At 34.4% G+C, this 20,901-nt stretch overlaps 1 protein-coding gene across 1 annotated transcript; it reads left to right on the top strand.

Annotated features, from left to right (window-relative positions):
* Positions 1 to 247: 247 nt before the first annotated feature.
* LOC124542306 lies at positions 248 to 19,311 on the top strand. The gene is made up of 8 exons (XM_047120273.1): positions 248 to 442; positions 10,279 to 10,433; positions 11,443 to 11,600; positions 12,966 to 13,058; positions 14,993 to 15,095; positions 15,991 to 16,163; positions 17,662 to 17,790; positions 19,052 to 19,311. Exons 2-8 carry the CDS (start codon positions 10,283 to 10,285, stop codon positions 19,247 to 19,249), a joined length of 1,005 nt encoding a protein of 334 aa, XP_046976229.1. The 5' UTR covers positions 248 to 442; positions 10,279 to 10,282; the 3' UTR covers positions 19,250 to 19,311.
* Positions 19,312 to 20,901: the final 1,590 nt, after the last annotated feature.

The following is a 20,901-nucleotide window of genomic DNA, read 5'->3' as shown; positions in this document are numbered from 1 at the left end:
CACTGACATATCAAGACCCTTTTTTTACACTTATTTTAATTGATCAAATTATTTGTAATAACACACAGCATTATTATGCATATTTTAGTTTGGCCTTAATAGTGATGTCACTCGAAAGAAATAAACTTAACCTTGAAAATAGCTGTACGAAGGTAAATCAAATGACGTCATCTCGTTATTTTTGTCGATTTGTCGCCTCTTAATGCTGTACGACTAGATTGAATAGACTATTTATTATACTGCATTGTTCTGAATGAGGTGCCACTTTTTTAAGTCGGCTATTCAAATAGTATTCCCGCCACATGACTTCACTATTTGAATTGATTCGAATAGTCGAAAGAAGGCCGCATTCTGAGCAAGTACTTAAAAAAAAAAAGTTAAAACTAGTGATTTTCTAGTCCTTATTTGTGAACAGATATTATTGGAAGTTCCTGAGTATAATGCAAGTATTATTAATTTGTAATTGGAATTAAATTATATATTAGTTTATATCTTGAATTATTAATTTAATGCATGCTCTGTATTTTTTTTATAATTGCTCTGATTATTTTGATGATCTAAAATTGAATATAAAAGTAAAATATTCTTACCTAAGTTTATATTATAATGTTGTATAGCATACACTTTGGAATAGACGTCATATGCTAGCATCTACAAATTAGTTTGAAGGTTTTCTTTATTGATGTTAGCAAACAAATAATAATATTCCGTGTACATAAGCATAAACATTTAATATCCTCTCATTTGCAATTTCTTTAAGAACGTATGTATCCGATGTCGTGTCTATTACTACTATTTACATTGAAATCATTCCTATTTAAATAAGGTTATGCCTTTGCGTTATTAGAAAAAAACCTGTGGTATACCGGTATACCTTCGATATATTTTAAATAAAAAAATATATTATCAACGTCAATAATGGTTAGTAAATAAAACTGTTCGACATGAATTCTTTGATCATAAATTTTGAAAAGAATTAAAAAAAAAAACATTTTGTACAAATTAACAAATAACATTGTTTATAAAACCATATGTTTGGCCGGTGAATTAAAAAATAGTTATTATCGCATTGTATTTTTCACTCGTTTTTATCTTATCGAAAATAATTTAAAAGTCGTGATAATTTTGTGAATTAAATAAATATTGAATGAGTAGGTAGGTATTATGTCATCGTTATCTTGAAGTTAAAAGTCAGTTGCGCTATTCTGTATGGAATAACTTGGAAATCGCCGCAAAACAAAATTAACTGTCAAAAGGTAGTATGCGACATTAACAATTATAACTATAGCTTATTAACATAGTGCTTATAGAATTATTTTTTAAACTATCACGAGTAATGTACAAAGTCAATTCTTAATAAATATCACCATTAGTGTTAAATTTAACTAGACTTTGGCTCAAATAACGTAACTCCTTTGCCTTTATGTGAAATTGTATTTTCAAAAAAAGTTACGTAGGTTCATTTTTAATTTTGACATTTGTGAACGCTAGCGATCGCATATTAAGTACTGTGAACTTCGTTTAGGTAATAAAATAATATAAATAGGATTGTTAGGATTATAAGTAAGCTGACGATGGCGATTAGGTCATTCACATCGTGTCATCTATATTCTATACCTACATATTGTTGAAACTTTGTAATTTAATTATTAAGCAATAAAAGTTACATTTTTGTCTATGATTATTGTAAACATTGAAAGCTATCGTTATGCATAAAAAATACAATTGAATTTGATTTTTTTACGTCTTTTTTTGTATTGTACGTAATGAAAACTCAATAAAGTGTCTGTGTAAAGTTTGTGTGAGAAAGTAACTCTATCTGTCTGTTTTTCTTTCACGAATGAATCCAATTTATTGAATTTTCGTATAAAGCAAGTTCGAACTTCAAGGACGGAATAAGCTACTGTCTACGAACAACCAATCTCTAAAATAAGAGTGAAACCGCGGCACACTAATAGTTAAATATAGAAGGCGGTACTTTGTTTTATTAGTACTGATTGTTTTTTTTTTCTAACAAAATTGCGATATAGGCAAAGAGTTCCTGTCGTAATGTTTAATGTAGATAAATTTAGCTACGTATAGTACGACACAACTTTGATGTCGCATCGGCAAAATTCGTAAAACCGATAACATCCGAATTGAGTACGCTATGCCAAATTATCAATATCCATTTCTCATGCGAATATGATCTTTGCATAAACGTAATAACTTGTAATATCATATGACCTAATATATTCGTCAATTTGACACGTCGATTTACATGCACTTGCTTTCTTTGACGCGGGAATCTATAGCGACGAATAGCATCGAATGGCGCGGTAGGGAGCTATTTCTATTGGTCGTGTAAATCGGCAATAATCGGTTTTATTTTCATTTCATTGCATTTTCCGATGCTACATCTAATTTGTGTCGTACTATACTTTGCTATTGGAACCGTACGTAATTTTATGACTAGTATTTACTGATGACTGCATTAGAGCTGTATGGATGAGTATGTTAGAGAATGTTATTTGAATTAGTGAATGTATGGACTATTGCAATCGTCGTATACTCTATTCCATTCAATTCAATTCTTAGTTTAATGGCTTTTAGTTGTGCCACAGATTATTTCGCCAATGTCACGTAGGATGGAGAAGACACGAATGAGATTGATCGGTACGGTTGAGACACTAAACTCAATTGAATAGGCTATTTGACTGGTTTTTAAAATTCATTTTATATTATTTAGTAGAAGTTAAGGAACCCAGTAAAAGTAGATTTTTTTTCTAGTACATATTTACCGAAAAATATCATATTAAAAATTCCATAATTAAATAGCGCGCAAAAACGCTACTTGGACAATATGGCGCTGCAATGGGGTCTGTGACGTCACTTTCTCGTATTTTAATCTTTGGTAGATATAGTAGAAAAGCAAGGTTAACAAGAAAGTGACATCATCATAAGCCCGGCCAATCCAGGAGCGTTTTGTGTCACGTGACAAACGATTTTTGAATAAATTAGGTATTATTTTTAACTTTCGTTAGTAAATCACCATTTTTAAACTCATGATATACACTGATTACAATAATTCCATAATTTATTTTTCGCATTGTGAAATAACCTATTTTAAAGCCAAGAATAGTAGTATTAATTTCCTTGTTAATCCTTAACCTAGAACAACACAAACATTTAGAGTTAATAATAGGATAATTAAAAATAGTTGTTAGTATTCTAAACTATATATGTAATAAAATATGAAACTAAATAGGACTTCACAACTTAATTTTATTAAATTCGATATATTTACATAAGAATGAACAAAATGGACTAAACACAAACGTTGAAACAAACATTCAACATAGGGGAAGGACTTTTGGGAGGGAGGATGTCATAAATGGGACGAAGAAGTCTATAAATCAAAGTTTTGTTTATATTTATCCGTATAGCCAATGATGTTTTAGTAAACAGATATGTTATTAACGTCCTAATTGGGACGTTTGCCTTTAGTCGTTTTCATCATAATTATGCCAGTAATACGTTATAATACATCATAATTATGTAGTAATACGCTTTGCGTAATTAAAACATCTAGTTACCCCTTTTACTTATACTTTTTATCAAGCTATCATTTGTACTTGTAACAAAATGTAAAATAAACGGTCCCCGGCGCGGCACACTTGTTTCTGTTGTTTAGTATGGGTATAACATATCTGTTTATTAGAATATCATTGCGTATAGCCAAATGGAAGATTTATGAATTTCACGTGATTTGCTAATAGCTCGGCTATGTTTTGCACTACTAATAATTCTTAACTAATTTACATTTATTTATAACATAACACTATTGCACTCGTTACTTATATTTACTTGAATTTTACTTATAAAGTTCCGACAACAATTTCAGCGAAGTTAGCCGCCATTTTGGGAAAAAGTATAAAATGAATATCTCAGATCATTTCAGCTCTCGATCGAAGACAACGCGTCAATTCGATGTAAAAATCTTTATTTGGCCTGCGTTTAAAATAGACAATGTATTTAAATTTATTTGTTTTTGAGTAGAGTCCCATATGACTCTGTATTAATATTTAAACAGTATATCTATACATATAATAAAATTGGAGTGTATGTTTGTAATATTAAAATAGCACTTCTTTGATGCATATTTTACAAATAACATTTCTTACAATTTTTGTCTGTCTGTCTATTAATGTCCGGCTAATCTCTAGAACGTCTGGATTTTGACGGGACTTTCATTGGCAGATAACTGATATAATAAGGAGTAACTTACTACAAATTCTTTTTTTTTTTGTTGAAAGTCTAAGGCGAACAAGGCCGCACAGCTATTTCCAAATAACAGTTCAAGCATTAAATATAATACAGTATCTTTGTATTTTAACTTCTAAAATCGGCGTTACGTTACCAAAACGAAGCAAAATATATATTAGTTTTGTGATTTTGAAGTGTTTATGTATTTGTAAGTCATATCGCGCAGATGTAAATACCGTGAAGCAACGGGCGGTTCAAGGCCGTACAAATATGTTCATTATATTACACTGAGCAATGATGTTGTAGTAAACAGATAAGTTATTAACGCGCAAAAAGTGAAGACTAGAAAACGTCCCAATTGGGACGTTTGCCTTTAGTCGTTTTACGTAGTAATACGTTATAATACAACATAATTATGTAGCAATACGTTTTGCGCAATTAAATCATCTAGTTATCCCTTTTACTTATTGTTTTTATCAAGCTATCCTTTTTAGTTGTAACGAAATGTAAAATAAACGGTCCCCGGCGCGGCACACTCTTTTCTGTTGTTTAGTATGGGTATAACATATCTGTTATTAGAATATCATTGACACTGAGTATGTTATCGAGTAATCCTATTAGGGATCTGTATAAATAATGCTTGCAAAAATGATAGGTGTGTATTATTTTCTTGATATGATAACATAAGTAGGAATAAAGTTAAACAAGCCTTATATTTACATATTACATGCGATTCGCTAATAATAAAAAATCAAAATAAACTTTATTCAAGTAGGCTTTTAGCACTTTTGAATGGTCATTTTACAATTAAGGGCTACCACCGGTTCGGAAAGTAGATTCTACAGAAGAACCGCCAAGAAACTCAGTAGTTAGTCTTTTTCGACATTTAAAAAATACAAAGGTTGTTAGTTAATACTATTATTTAAATTAATATATCCTGCTTGGAAGTCGACAGGCATAACTTAGCTATATTGTGCACTACTTAAGAGTTTATGATTAATGTATAGTACGACACAACTTAGATGTTGCATCGGCAAAATTCGTAAAACCGATCACATCCGAATTGAGTACGCCATCCCAAATTATCAATATTTATTTCTCATGTGAATATGATCTTTACACAAACGTAATAACTTGTAATATCACACGACCTAATATATTCGTCAATTTGACGCGTCGCTTTACACGCACTCGCTGTCTCGGGTCGAACTGACGCGCGAATCTATAGCGACGAATAGCGTCGAGTGGCGCGATAGGGAGCTGTTTCCATTGGTTGTAAATCGGCAGTAATCGGTTTTATTTTCATTCATTTTCCGATGCTACATCTAATTTGTGTTGTACTATATCTCCTTTTGTAATACAATACGAGGCACTTCACAACGTGTGTATACTTTAATTTGATTACCCAAACTTCCGATAACAGTTTCGTCTGTAAATCTGAGTTTTTCGCAAATCCACAGTGAAATTCATTTGTTTTTATGATATAGTTTGGCGGACGAGCATATTGGCCACCTGATGGTAAGTGATCACCCATAGACAATGACGCTGTAAGAAATATTACAATTCCTTACATCGTCAATGCGCCACCAACCTTGGGAACTAAGATGCTATGTCCCTTGTGCCTGTAGTTACTAACTCACTCGCCCTTCAAATCCGAACACAACAATACTTAGTACTGTTGTTTGGAGGTAGAATAACTGAATAATCAACTGAATATCATAGATTAATCAAGCTCTCGAGTAATGGTATCTTGTTAATTTGCTGTCAAATGTTTTTTGTTTGACTTTTCTTAAAAAAAAAAAAACATCTTCACGAGAAACCAACTCCCACTTGACCGCTTCCTTTTTCAAATCTCATAAGTATTAGGTATTAACGTTCGCCAACGCAAGTGCGAAATTAGTGAATTGTGAAGGCACTTAATTATAATTTATTTTTAATTTATTTGATAAAATATGTTTAAAGGCGCGACGCGGCACATAATATCTTAGTTCCCAAGGTTAGTGGCGCATTGACGATGTGAGGAATAGTTAATATTTCTTACAGCGTCATTGTCTATGGGTGATTGTGACCACTTACCATTTGGTGGCCCATGTGCTCGTCCGCCAACCTATACCATAAAATAAACAAAATAAAATACATGCATCCATCCTTACCACCACCAACCTTGAGAACCAAGATTTTACGTCCCTTGTGCCAAACCGGAACACAGCAATACTGATTACTTTTATTTGGCGGTAGAATACTTGATGCCTGGGTGCCACAGCCCTACCATCAAGTAAAAAGTTAAAGTATTATCCTTACCTATCTATTTAAGAATATTTAGAAAAGCATTAGATAGAAGATAGAAGGCCTCCCCTCCCCTTTGAGGAGAAGGTTTGGAACATATTCCACCACGCTGATCCAATGCGAGTTGGTTGAATATAGATGTGGCAAATTTTTTACGAAATTAGACACATGCAAGTTTCCTCACAATGTGTTCCTTCACCGAGCATGAGATGAATTATAAATACAAGTTAAGCACATGTATATAGTGGTGCTTGCCTGGGTTTGAATCCGCAAACGCGTTCTAACCACTGGGTCGTCTTGCTTCGCATTAGATTTGTCGCTAAATATTAATAAATAATTAGTTCTTTAACTTTACAAGCAAAATCAAGGAATCAAAATAAACTTTATTCAAGTGGGCTTTCACAAGCACTTTTGAATCGTCATTTAACAATTAAGTGAAGCTACCAAATACAAGCGACAGAAGCAACCTTTTACACGAAGATATTCACTCAAAGTGATCCATTTATAACATTTTATTCGAAGAGAATATAGTTCAGAATACTCAAAGCAATCGCTTTCCTGTGTTTTGATGCCCCACTAACACAGTTTTTAAATAGGTATTGCATTCTAAAACGTCTTAACTAAACGACTTTGAATTTCGTTATTTATTAACACTTTCAATGCGGAACGAGGTCTTATACACCTCGTATGCAGCATGTGTCTGATATGTCACAGTTTATTTACAACAATATTATGTGTATTCATAACATTTAGCACTTTGATAAAATCAGTGATAATCATTGTATGTGCACTAGGAGTAAGGATAAGCTTATAACGCCAAGTTTCCGACTCCGCAAAGTCAATAAATCCTTCTTGGGGCAAGGTATCCGTTTCTATAATAAAATTCCGCAGACATTTTTAACTTTGCCGTCTCGTAAATTAAAATCGTTTATAAAAAATACATTGGTAGAAAAAGCATATTATTCGATACAAGATTTTATAGATGATAAAAAGCGTGGAGTTTATACCTGTTGACTTCCAAGCAGGATATATTTATTTAAATAATTGTATTTAACTTACTTGACTTTGTACTTTTTAAATGTTGAAAAAGAGTAACTACTAAGTTTCTTACCGGTTCTTCTCAGTAGAATCTACTTTCCGAACCGGTGGTAGCTTCACTTAATTGTAAAATGACGATTCAAAATGGAGTCCAATAATGCCCGCACCGGTTTATGATAGTTTTCATACGAGGTCTTAAATACCGCGTATCGCAGGAATAGAAAAAAATAAAGATGTAGCAGGCAACGTGCTAATCAAATATAGTTGCATAGAATCTGGCACGAGTCCAATCTTTACTCGAAGTGTTTAGTTTTCGCGCTCGTCATATTCGATAGTATTTATATACTATTGTTTATTTACACACACAACTAAGACACAGTTGTAGATACTATTTTTCTACAAAATAATATCATTTATTTACATAAGAGTTAATACTTGGTGTTAGGGCTGGTAGGTACCTACCACTCATCAGTTATTCTACTGCCAAATAACAGTACTCAGTATCGTTGTGTTCCGGTTTGAAGGGTGAGTGAGCCAGTGTGACTACAAGCACAAGGGACATAGAATCTTAGTTAAAAAATACAAAGTCATGTTAGTTAATACAATTATATATGTATGTATCCTGCGTGGAAGTCAACAGGTATTAATTCAATGGTTTTTTATCATCTACAAAATTTTGTATCGCCTTTTTTTATGATGAAATAGTGTTAATTAAAAATATATATAATACAGATATTATTAAAATAAAAATCGTAGGCGCGAAAGAAATTATAACTTTAAAAACGTGTAAAAATGGATGGATATGGAAGGGGATGACCAAGGAAACGATGGATGGATTGTGTGAAAGGCGATATGATTGTAAAGAATGTTACTTGTGAGATGATGTCTGACAGAGAAGTATGGAAGGAGACATGCTGATGATGAATTAACTAATACTTGTTGAATTCCAGTCAGGATACATTACATACATATATAATTGTATTTAACCAATATTACTGAGTTTCTTGCCGGTTCTTCTCGTTAGAATCTACATTCCCAACCGGTGGTAGCTTCACGTAAATGACGATTCAAAAGTGCTTGTAAAAGCCTACTTGAATAAAGTATATTTAGATGTTTTGAAAAAAATTTGCCAGTGGAAGATTATGGTTTCACTTCACTGACGTGCTGATAACAGTGTTTCTGTAGTTAGCGACTGTGACGTGTTTTGTGTAGATTTTTTTATATAAAGATACGACTAGGGACCCGTCCCGACTTCGCACCGATGGATAGAAGTTTTTTTTTTATATTATATGTTTAACAAATGTCGTTTTATTTCAACTTACAGCAGCCTGTAAATTCCCACTGCTGGGCTAAAGGCCTCCTCTTTCTTTGAAGAGAAGGTTTGGAACATATTCCACCACGCTGTTCCAATGCGGGTTGAGAATGAACATATAGCAGAATTTCTATGAAATTTGTTACATGCAGGTTTCCTCACGATGTTTTCCTTCACCACCGACATGAAATGAATTATAAACACAAATTAAGCACATATATATATAGTGGTGCTTGTCTGGGTTCGAACTCACAATCATCATTTAAGATGCACGCGTTCTAATCACTGTTCAACATAGTATACTGAATTATTATTCAAACAAAACTATAAACTTGGTAATGATATCAATAAACATTTATACATATTATATAGGTATATACATATACTATGTATACATATATATGTACGTAGAAACTAAGCGATTTTTTTGCATAACCTTGAATTCGAGACTTATTTGCACAAGTGATCAAATACACGAAGAACAGATAAATTTAAAAAATGCACAGATGAGAAAGCATCAATGTATCAGGATATTAAACGAAATAGGTCAAATTCTCTTCAAATCTAAGAAAATGTAATTTAGTACAATAGGCCAATAAATTTTCTAATGTGATAAATAAAAATGAGAGTCGAGATGGCCAAGTGTTAACAACGTGTATCTTAACCGATGACTGCGGTTTCAAACCATCTTGTGCTCGGCGATGAAGGAAAACATCATAAGGAAAACTGCAGGTGTCTGATTTCATTGAAATTCTGCCACACGTGTTTTCCACCAAGCCGCATTGGAACAGCGTTGTGAAATATGTTCCGAACCTTCTTCTGACAGGGAGAGGAGGCATTAGCCTAGCTGTGGGAAATTTATAGGTTGATTTTGTTGTTGTTGCGTTTTTAATATTTGTTTGCTAGCTGTAGCATATTCCTATGGCTTTGACCTTAACATTGACCTGATTTATGACGGAACAAATGGGTACGTGTGTAGAGTACCAAATATGGCATGTCTTACACCGGAAACTGGTATCAAAACTTAGTCTATTGCCATCAAGGCGATCAATTCCAAGGAGTTTCATAAGAGCATGAACGTATGGGGGTGACAAATTTATCTTTAAGAGAACCATGAGGGAAAGTCGTTTAGTTCTTGTGGAAAGAACCCTGTGGAATAACTATTATCAGTGACATTTGTTACAATTTTGTCTATCTCTTTGTTTCGGCTAATCTTTGTAACGGGTGGATCGATTTTGACGGGACTTTCTCTCGAAGATGTAATAAGGAGTAACTTAGGCCACTTTCATTATTTATAGAATTATATATAAAACTCAAAGTAAATTCTAGCCTAGGTCACGGCCATAGCTAGTTTTAAATAGGATCTGAAATTTTCAATGTTTTTTTATTAATTCCAGTATAATGGGTAAAGACGACAAAGAAGACTCCGGCTTTGGCTTCAAAGACAAGGCGAAGGCCGAGGAAACCCTGAGACTCCTGGAGCAACACGACCCAAACTACAGGAGACTGACGGTCAGAGGACTTTTGGGGAGGGCGAAGAGGGTTTTGTCAAGTAAGTTATATAAATAATGCTTATAATCAGGAATGACAGGAGCCGAGTGGTTATAACGCGTACATCTTAACCGTTGATTTCGGGTACAAACCCAGCCAAGCACCAATATATATATGGGCTTTATTTGTGTTTACCTGGTTTCAGATATGGTTACGAAGTTGTTTCTGATTGCTTGGGATAGCTTTAATCAATATTGTTTAGAATTTATTAATGAGAAAATTACAAGGGACAAATTTGGTTCTATATGTGGAATATTATTTGGCAGTATTATCACAGAAAACGAATAGCCTTAAAAATGATTAGTTATTCTCTTGAAGAAAACTGCAAAAACATTTTACATTTTCCGAAATTTTGGTACTCCATAACATCCTTGCTCTTTATTCGAGCTTTAGTTAAAAATATTTTACAACTAGGTAACTACTATTTTCGTGATCAGAAACAAATTGTGAATTGCTTTTCTAACCCATTAATGACAAATGTCACGAGAGACACATGACAACGTTTCAGAAACTCAGGTTGCCTCTTTGGTCTTACGTCCAGATTTTGCGGCTACAGACTTGGAAATCTTACAGCAGCATTGTAAATCTGTTTATTTAAAAAGTATGATATACATTTGAATCGGCAACTATGCGAGTTTCTTGCCGTTTCTTCTCGCTAGAAGCTGCTTTCCGAAACGGTGGTAGTATTTAATTGTTGACGATTCAAAAAGTATTTTTTGAAGTTTACTTGAATAAATTGATTTGATTTGATTTCGAGATTCTCACGTGTTTGTAAGAAGATCTACTATAAGTTAATTAGGCATTTGGCCTTCTCAAGGCCATGAAATGTTTAAATTGAAACATCCTAAACTAGCTGATCTTCTTCCACGGTGAATACTTCCTTCTGTGTTGTTCTCTTCATCCCCAACATTATCCCTTTGTTGAGTAAGAGATAAATTTGGGATGCCTTAGATAAAGAGTTATAGTCTAAAATTGGATGATTTAAATTAAATAATCATTACTATTTCCAGTGACAAAAGCAGAAGATAAAATTAAGAACATAAAAGAAGCAATGCAAGTCTTCGAAGACTGGCTCGCGGAGCTAGAAAAGAATAAAGAAAAGAAACCGGATAAGAAGGAACAAAAGAAGAAAGAAGAAGATAAAGCGAAGAAAGAAGAAAAAAATGAGGTAACAATATCTTTTGATAACTGTTTTTATGAAGTATGTAGCTGGATTCGCATATGGGCTACCTCACACGAAATTTTTTTTATGGAATAGGTTGGCGGACGAGCATATTGGCCACCTGATGGTAAGTGGTCACCATCATTCATAGACAATGACGCTGTAAGAAATATTAAATATTCCTTACATCGTCAATGCGCCACCAACCTTGGGAACTAAGATGTTATATCCCTTGTGCCTGGCTCACTCACCATTCAAATCGGAACACAACAATACTGAGTACTGTTGTTTGGCGATAGAATAACTGATAAGTGGGTGGTACCTACCCAGACGGGCTTGCACAAAGTCCTACCACCGAGGACGCAAATGGGACAAAATATAATAAGTCCTTGTATTACCCATGCGCTACCTTGGGAACTAAGTTATCATGACCCTTGCGTAGTTGCACTGGCTCAATCATGCTTTATATATGCAACAATACAAAGTGTTGCTGCTTGGTGGTAGAATGATTGGGTGGTAACACAGAAGGAGAGAGCTTGTAAGTTAGAACGCGTATATCCTAACTGAATAACTGTTTGGGGGTTTACATGTGAAATATGGTCAAAACCTCCTAAAAGGAAGTGGAGGGTTTAGCCCAGCTGTGGGAAATTTATAGGCTGTACATGTTGTACGTTGTTGAGAACATATCTTTAAATGAAGTGAAGAATATGTGATCCGTGATCCAAGACGGCAGGTTTAAAGCACAGCTCTCATTCTTGAACATCATAATTGACGGGTACACCACTCCGAGGTCCCGGTTTCGTCCGACCGAGTCGATGAGTCGAGATGGCCCAGTGGTTAGAACGCGTGCATCTTAACCGATGATTGCGGGTTCGTACCCAGGCAAGCACCGCTGATTCATGTGCTTAATTTGTCTTTATAATTCATCTCGTGAAGCGGTGAAGGAAAACATCTTGTGAAACTTTATGTGTCTAATTTCATCAAAATTCAGCCACATGTGCATTCCACCAACCCGCATTGTAACAGCGTAGTGGAATATGTTCCAAACCATCTCTTTAATGGGATAGGAGGCCTTAGCACAGCAGTGGGCAATTTACAGGCTGTTACATTACTCTTTTCTTTATATAAAACAAGGGCCCCGACCGCGTCTCTCTGTATATACATATATGTTCACAATAAACTCCAAAACAACTGAGCTGATTTTAATGTGGTTTTCACAAATAGACGCAGGGATTCTTAAGGAAGGTTTGGGTATATAATTTGTAAAGATTTTTGTGTAAATAAGTTGAAATAGTGGGGGGCGTCGCTAGTATTATAAAGCGAGAAGTTTACTTGATCGCGAATACTCATAATCTGTATGATTTGTTACAGAACTCGAGTTCAGATGCCGAAATGGCGGAAATTCCAGAAGAGAAGAAAGAACTGCCAGCAGAGACTGTTCCGGGACTCGGGTTTAAAAACAAAGTAAGTGGATTTGATTATAAACATTATAATATTGGAATATAAATATCCTTTAATTTTATTAACATAACAATGAATAACATTAAATGCTTAAATATATACAAATATGAAATAAAACTAGTTACTGTATAAATCTTGACCGCGTGGAATGGTGGCAAGAATCCTAGCAGCGTTTCCCCGTTGAATCGCAATTCCGATCCTCTGGGCAAAAAACGAACCAGCCCTCCTGTCACCAGTGGAGGCAATGCGAGGTGTTATACTTTTGATGAAGCCTTTTAAAAATTGGAATATAGATTATGGCTGACTTTGATTATGAATTTATTGTAAAAGAAGTAACACCGCACAGAAACGTATTTATATATTTATTTAATATAGCAGACAGATTATCATAGTCAATTAAAACAAGAAATCAGTGACACATGTATACTTATAATTTATAAAGCACAGTTAAATATGAATGACTTTAGTGATATAACAAAAAAAAAGGAAACATTTTAATGTTCTGTAAAATATTTCCAAAGTCAGGTTTTAACTGTAAATTTAATTACATTAAATTGTATTCGGAAAATGTAAAAATATATACAAATCTCAATAGGTATAAAATGCCAAGTCTCTCGCTGCAGTCTTTCCATCGTAAAAAGTTTTGAGATCTCATAGAAGCCAAGTCCTATTCAAATTATTATGTAGTTATAAATCAACATTTAGTAATTGTATCAATAGTTTTCTTTATATTATAATTATAGTGACTTGGTAATAGGCACAAGAAGAAACAAATAAAACTGCATATTTGGAGGAGTTGAAAGTTACACACACCGCATGCGTAAACATTAATATCACAAAATAATTTTCTTTTGGTTTATCCGTGTCGTCCCAACCGAATTTCGACAACGGCGATCAGTCTCATCCAAGACGAGTAAACTGCGCAGGACATAAATTATAGTGCTCAAATGTGTACGCTAACACTACTGTTAGTGTACTTTTGGTTCATTTACTTTCTTAATTATTGTATTGGAGCATGTAGTCAGTAGTGACCATCATGATTCACAAACAATCAGATCACAGGTCTCTTCCGTAACGTTTGCACATAATTCCAGGCAGCAAGCAGCTTTTAATTTGTGCTCATTGCTATGCTATATAATTTTTTAATGTTTTTATAATTTTTCCTTTATATGTAGCTACTGACCTATCTTGATGCAAAATTTGAAGTTTCTAAGTCTGCTAGAAGTACTAAGGTACTTCTTATTTTTGATGATCGGTCAGTGAGTCAGTGAGTGACAAAATGGTGTAACTTTGATCGATCGTAAATCCTAAACTATTAATTCAATTGGCATGTAATTTCCGAAAACCCAAACTCCTAGCTTTGTCCACTTCGAAGATATAGGGGGGCGAAACAGCCGCGAATCACTTCGAGAAAAGATGGTACGGCCGTAACCGTTTTGCTCGAGGCACTGCCGCGCCCCCAGATATATAGGTATATAAGAATTATTAGCATGGAGTCAATTCCGATCGTCCGGGTAAAAAATATAATCAATTTACCATTTTCAAAATTTAAAAAGACTAAATTAATAAATAAATCATATTATTCAGTAAAAGAATACTTTTTAGTTAGGCTCGGCTTCCATCACAGGACACTAATTACTGTAAATAACAGTATTGTAAATCTGTTACTTCTCTAGAAGTTGCTTTCCGAAACGGTGGTAGTATTCAATTATTGACGATTTAAAAACGCTTCATTTTGAAGTTTTCTTGAATAAAATTGATTTGATTTAAAAAAATGATCAAAAACCCGTCCTCCTCTCCAATCCCCAGTGGAGACAATAGGGCGAGGTGTTATAATATTAATGAAAAAAAATGATGACATGACACTAAAATATAAAGCAACTCTTATGCCAGTTACAGACCTGCGATTATTAATGAAAGTGTGATATAATTTTTAGGAGGCTGCAACGAATACGCTTAAAGAATTGGAAGGGCGGGATCCGGACTATCAGAAGCTGGCCGTGAAGGGCTTGATCGGGAGGGCGAAGAGGGTTTTGACCTGTAAGTATTTAGAGTATAGTACGACACAAATTAGATGTAGCATCGGAAAATGCAATGAAATGCAAATAAAACCGATTACTGCCGATTTACACAACCAATAGAAATAGCTCCCTATCGCGCCATTCGACGCTACTCGTCGCTATAGATTCTCGCGTCAAGAAAGCAAGTGCATGTAAATCGAGGTGTCAAATTGACGAATATATTGGATCATATGATATTACAAGTTATTACGTTTGTGCAAAGATCATATTCGCATGAGAAATAAATATTGATAATTTGGGATAGCGTACTCAATTCGGATGTGATCGGTTTTACGAGTTTTGCCGATGTTACATCTAAGTTGTGTCGTACTGTACCTGTAGCTTGGATGTGTGAATAATACTTAGTTATACAATTATCAATTTAGATGGTGATATTTAAAACAATATCTGTTTTGAGATATCGGATCTGGGTTAGATTAGTTACATTACCAGCCCGTATATTTCCATCTACTGGTCTAAGGCCTCTTCTTCCTTTGAGGAGAAGGTTAGGAGCATTATCCATCATGCTGCTGCTACTCGCTCGATGTTTTCCTTCGCCGAGCACGAGATGAATTATGAACACAAATTAAGCACATCTTAACCGATGATTGCTGGTTCAAACGGCGGCAAGCACCACTATATATATGTGCTTAATTTGCGTTTATAATTCATCTCGTGCTCGACGGTGGAGGATAAACATCGTGAAGAAACCTGAATGTGTCAAATTTCAAAAGGTGAAATATGTTCCAAGGCTCTCCTCGAAAGGAGAGGAGGTCTTAGTCCAGCAGTGGGAAGTTTCAAGGCTGTTGTTGTAGCTGAATATCTAACATATACAGCAAATATACAGATCAGTAATAATTTCCTTGTTATTCCAGGCACACGGGATGAAGAGAAACTCTCCAACATAAAGGAGGCGATTGCGGTCTTCGACCAGTTCCTTGACGACTTCGACACGATGCATCTGAGTAAACAGAACAATCCGTACATCAGCCTCGGCGTCGTCAGGACCTGCGTGAAGCTGGCTGGTGATAACATCACTGAACAACAGGTGAACAACTTCATCATCATTATTTAAATAAAACTAGTTATACCGGATTTGAATCGCGTATTTTAATTATTTTTGGCATCTCGACGTTTCGAGCACTTTACAGCGTTCGTGGTCACGGGTAGACTAAGGTGGCATTTGTCTATTTGAGGAACAAAGAAATATTATTAACAACTACCGCCAACGATTTCTCAATTGGTATCTTGAGTAACGTTCCGGTTGCACGCAGAAGGCACTGACTGTATCTTTAGGTCTTGCAGTCGGTTGGATTTGGGGTTTTAAATTTTTAATAATTTTTAATAATTCATCATCATTACATTGAATAAAACAAGGTCGCTTACAGCATTCTGTCTCTATGTATGCTTAGATCTTTGAAATTATGAAACGGATTTTGATGTGGTTTTTTTAATAGATAGAGTGATTCGAGATAGAGGTTTTTGTGTATAGCACATGGACAATATAGTAGAGAAACACTGATGATTTTAGCAGTTTCTAATGTGTATCGTAGATATACAAATTCTGTAGTATATTTAGTATCAGTACCGTGCGAGGCCGAGGGGAGTGGGGTCTAGTAAATATATAATAGCAAGTTGGGTTGGTAGTTATGCAAGTCCGTCTGCGTAGGTAACATTCACTCATCAGATATTCCAACACCAAAAAGCAGTACTCAGTTAGTTTGTGTTCCGGTTTGAAGGGTGAGTGAGCCATAACATGTAAGATCCCAAGGTTGGTGACGCACTGGTGCTGTAAGCAATGATTAATATTTCTTACAGCGCTTAAATCTATGATCGATGGTGACCATTTCCCATCAGGTGGCTCATTTACTCGTCCACCTATTTATATCATACAAAACTGATGATGATGGTAAGTTGTCACCACATCACAGAGACAATGACACTGTAGGAGATGTTCACCACCTCTTCCGGACTAAGATATCGTCATTATATATAATCCTTTGTGCATGACACACTTCAAACCGGTTCACGATTATATTATATTTGGCGGTAGAGCAATACTTTAGGAGTACCTACCAAGACCATATTAAGATGCTTAATACCTGTTGACTTCCAAGCAGGATATATTAATTTAAATAATTGTATTTAACTGAAATGACTTTGTATTTTTTAATGTTGAAAAAGAGTAACTACTGAGTTTTTTGGCGGTTCTTCTCGGTAGAATTCTCTCTTCTCTCCGAACCGGCGGTAGCTTCACTTAATTGTAAAATGCCGATTCAATGGTGCTTGTAAAAGCTTACTTGAATAAAGTTTATTTTGATTTAATTTGATTTGATTTGATTTATGACTGCACCGCAATTGGGCTACAATTGGGTTACCTGGAAGAAATGGCTAGCCATTGTACAACACTTGTAATCAACATTTTTCTAATTGGTTTTGCATCTTACTATTTTTGTTTAGTTTTTTGTTCTGTTTAAAATACTAAGCTAAAATCTGTATATTTCACACAATACGTTTCATATAAATAACCAGATATTTGTCAACAGAAATCCTTTGTCGCTGCATATGCATCTGTAAATGGCGAATACAAACGTCTGCGCACTGTCGCGTCGAGTGACGGCGGGAAGACGTGGGACATCGTGAGGAACGAGGCTCTGAAGGAGCTGAAGGAAAAGGTACTTTAAAACTCATATCTTAAAGCTTCGATTTCTTTGCATCATCTCACGTCTAAACATCCATCTCGTAAAGTCTGTGAGAGAAAGAGAAGGCGAATGTGTACAAACTATAAAGGAGAATGGTCCTGATGGATAATTATTGTCCAATGTCTTGGAAAATCTTGGAGCTTACGCCATTCTGTTTCTGTAGAGCTTCCCCAACAAACATTTAGTCGTATAAGAAGAAATTACGCAACTAATAATTGTATAAGCGTAGTATAGCAGTCGTTTTATTCTGTTATTCGACTTATGGTCGTGTAAAAACCTCGTAGAAACGTCTATACGACTGTTTTATACGACTATTACACGGTATTGGGTCGTGTAACCAGCGTTGTGGCAGTAGAAACGTCTTTGCGACATTTATATCGACTATAGTCGTATTAGAGTGATTGTAGATGTACCTAATGAGGTTATGTTCAGGGTTGGAAAATCCATGAGGCAGGACAGACAGGAATTATGGTTTCTGAAATTGTCAAAGCCAAATATTACTTCTATTTAAATTGATTGATGGCATATTTTCGTTATACAGAAATCATACATCGCGATTATGAATAAATTGCTCTTAGGTCGAAATCATTTTTGAAGTCAGAAAAGAGAGTAGATCTCCAAAGGTTCTTAGGTTCTGCAATTTTCTCCCATTTGTTTCTTTGCATTGACTTATTAAATCTGAATAGATGAGAACAAATTATGACTGTTTGGATCGTTACGTTTTAGTAATAAAAGCTCTTCATTAAGCAATATTTATTTTATGTACACAACATACAAGTACCGTCGGCAAATGGTATAGCCAAGAAATGTGTCCAAAAATGCCCAAATAGCGCTGCATGTTTCAATATAAGTTATGTATATTAATTTAGATTTTTCAGTAACACAAATAAATAATCTATAAAAAATTAAACACTTCAAAATTAGAAACAGCTAGTAAACTATAAATTAAAAACATATATCTATGAAATTACTAGATCCATTTCAATGAAACTTACACTGTTCCTTAAGTTATAAGTGCACTTATTATAGATTAAAAATGATCATCACAATACGAATATTAGTTTTCGACAAATTCGTGGACAAACATACACTTACGAAGTTAATTACTCATGTTAAGCCTAAATGAATCATAATACTCAAATATAACTCGATTCAAACAATGTTACATACATACATGTCGAATAGACAACCTCTTTTTTAGAAACCTCATTTGATGTCGATTTTTTTTCTACAGCATTCCGATGCAAAGCTCTTCGACGACAAAGACGAACCGACATCCGAGCACTTGGAGATGCTCCTCTGGGCGTATTCGCCAGAAGCAGCGCGCGTCAAGAAACTCATATCAGAAACAGTTGAAAGCAGAGAGGTCAACGACCGGAAACGGAAGAGCAGCGCGGATGATGAGTCCCCATGCAAGAAGAAGAAGGAATGATCTGACGCTGAATTGTAATAATTAAGCATTTATCGTTTTATTAATAAATATATACAAATATATTTTTGATTTATGATTTTCTTTCTCACTTGCTTGCTGTTTTATTTAAGGTCTTTTTATAATAATTTTAAAATAATAATCATTAATAACCAATGATGTTCTAGTAAACAGATATGTCATTAACGCGCAAAAAGTGAAGACTAGAAAACGTCCCAATTGGGACGTTTGCCTTTCGTCGTTTTACGTAGTAATACGTTATAATACATCATAATTACGTAGTAATACGTTTTGCGTAATTAAAACATCTAGTTATCCCTTTTACTTATTGTTTTTATCAAGCTATCCTTTTTACTTGTAACGAAATGTAAAATAAACGGTCCCCGGCGCAGCACACTTTTTTCTGTTGTTTAGTATGCGTATAACATATCTGTTTATTAGAATATCATTGTTAATAACAAAAACACTTTAGTCAATATCTGGTTTGCTTATAATTACAAGAACAGTTATAACAATAGGCTATTTGACTGGTTTTTAAAATAAATTTTATATTATTTAGTAGAGGTTAAGGAACCCATAAAAGTTGATTTTTTTTATTTCTAGTACATATTTGCCGAAGAATATCATATTAAAAATTCCATATTTAAATAGCGCGCAAAGACGCTACTTGGACAATATGGCGCTGCAATGGGGTCGGTGACGTCACTTTGCTTAGTAGAAAAGCAAGGTTTACAAGAAAGTGACTTCATCATAAGCCCGGCCAATCAGGAGCGTTTTGTGTCACGTGACAAACGTTTGAAAAAATGCATTTTTATTTATTGATTTTTGAATAAATTAAGTATTATTTTCAAGTTTCGTTCGTCAATAACCATTTTTAAACTCATAATATGCACTGATTATAATAATTCACAATTTATTTTTCGCATTGTCAAATAGCCTATTATACGTCTGACAGAATTTCACGCTAGTTCCCGCCAAAAATTGAATGAATTTAAAACCCATCTGACAGCTTGACGTATGACGTTCGGATAGTCACACTAATTCTCCGTACAATATATTAAAGAAATTATATTTACAACATTTGACAATAACAGGGTATTCTACTATGTATAGAAAGTAATTTCAAAATATTAATTCTCCTAATATGAAGCCACAAAACAAAATAATTCGGCAAAATAAGCGTGATTTCCCTTATTTCAAATAATTTAAACTAACGTAAAAACTATCGAAACTCTGCGCCACCCCCTTGTAAGGAAACATAAGACCTAACCCCCTAAGATCAAACCCCCTCCCAAATAAAACGTCTTACGTTTAGTACAACACTACTTAGATATCGCATCGGCAAAATTCGTGAACCGATCACATCCCAAATTACTAATATTTACTTCTTCTGTGAATATGATCTTTACACGAACGTAATAACTTGTAAATAATATATTCGGCAATTTGACGCGTCGAATTACATGCACTTGCTTTTTCGTGCGGGCTTTTTTTTGGAGAATAGCGTCGAATGGCGCGATAGGGAGCTATTACTATTGGTTGTATAAATCGGCAGTAATCGGTTTTACAGAATTTGCCGATGCTACATCTAAGTCGTGTCGTACGATAATAAATGAATCCTACTTAAAATCAAAATATGTAAGTATTTCTACATA

Source organism: Vanessa cardui, chromosome 30, assembly GCF_905220365.1.
Source record: "Vanessa cardui chromosome 30, ilVanCard2.1, whole genome shotgun sequence".
NCBI classification, from domain to species: Eukaryota; Metazoa; Arthropoda; class Insecta; order Lepidoptera; family Nymphalidae; genus Vanessa; species Vanessa cardui.
This window is presented reverse-complemented; position numbering and strand designations above follow the sequence as displayed.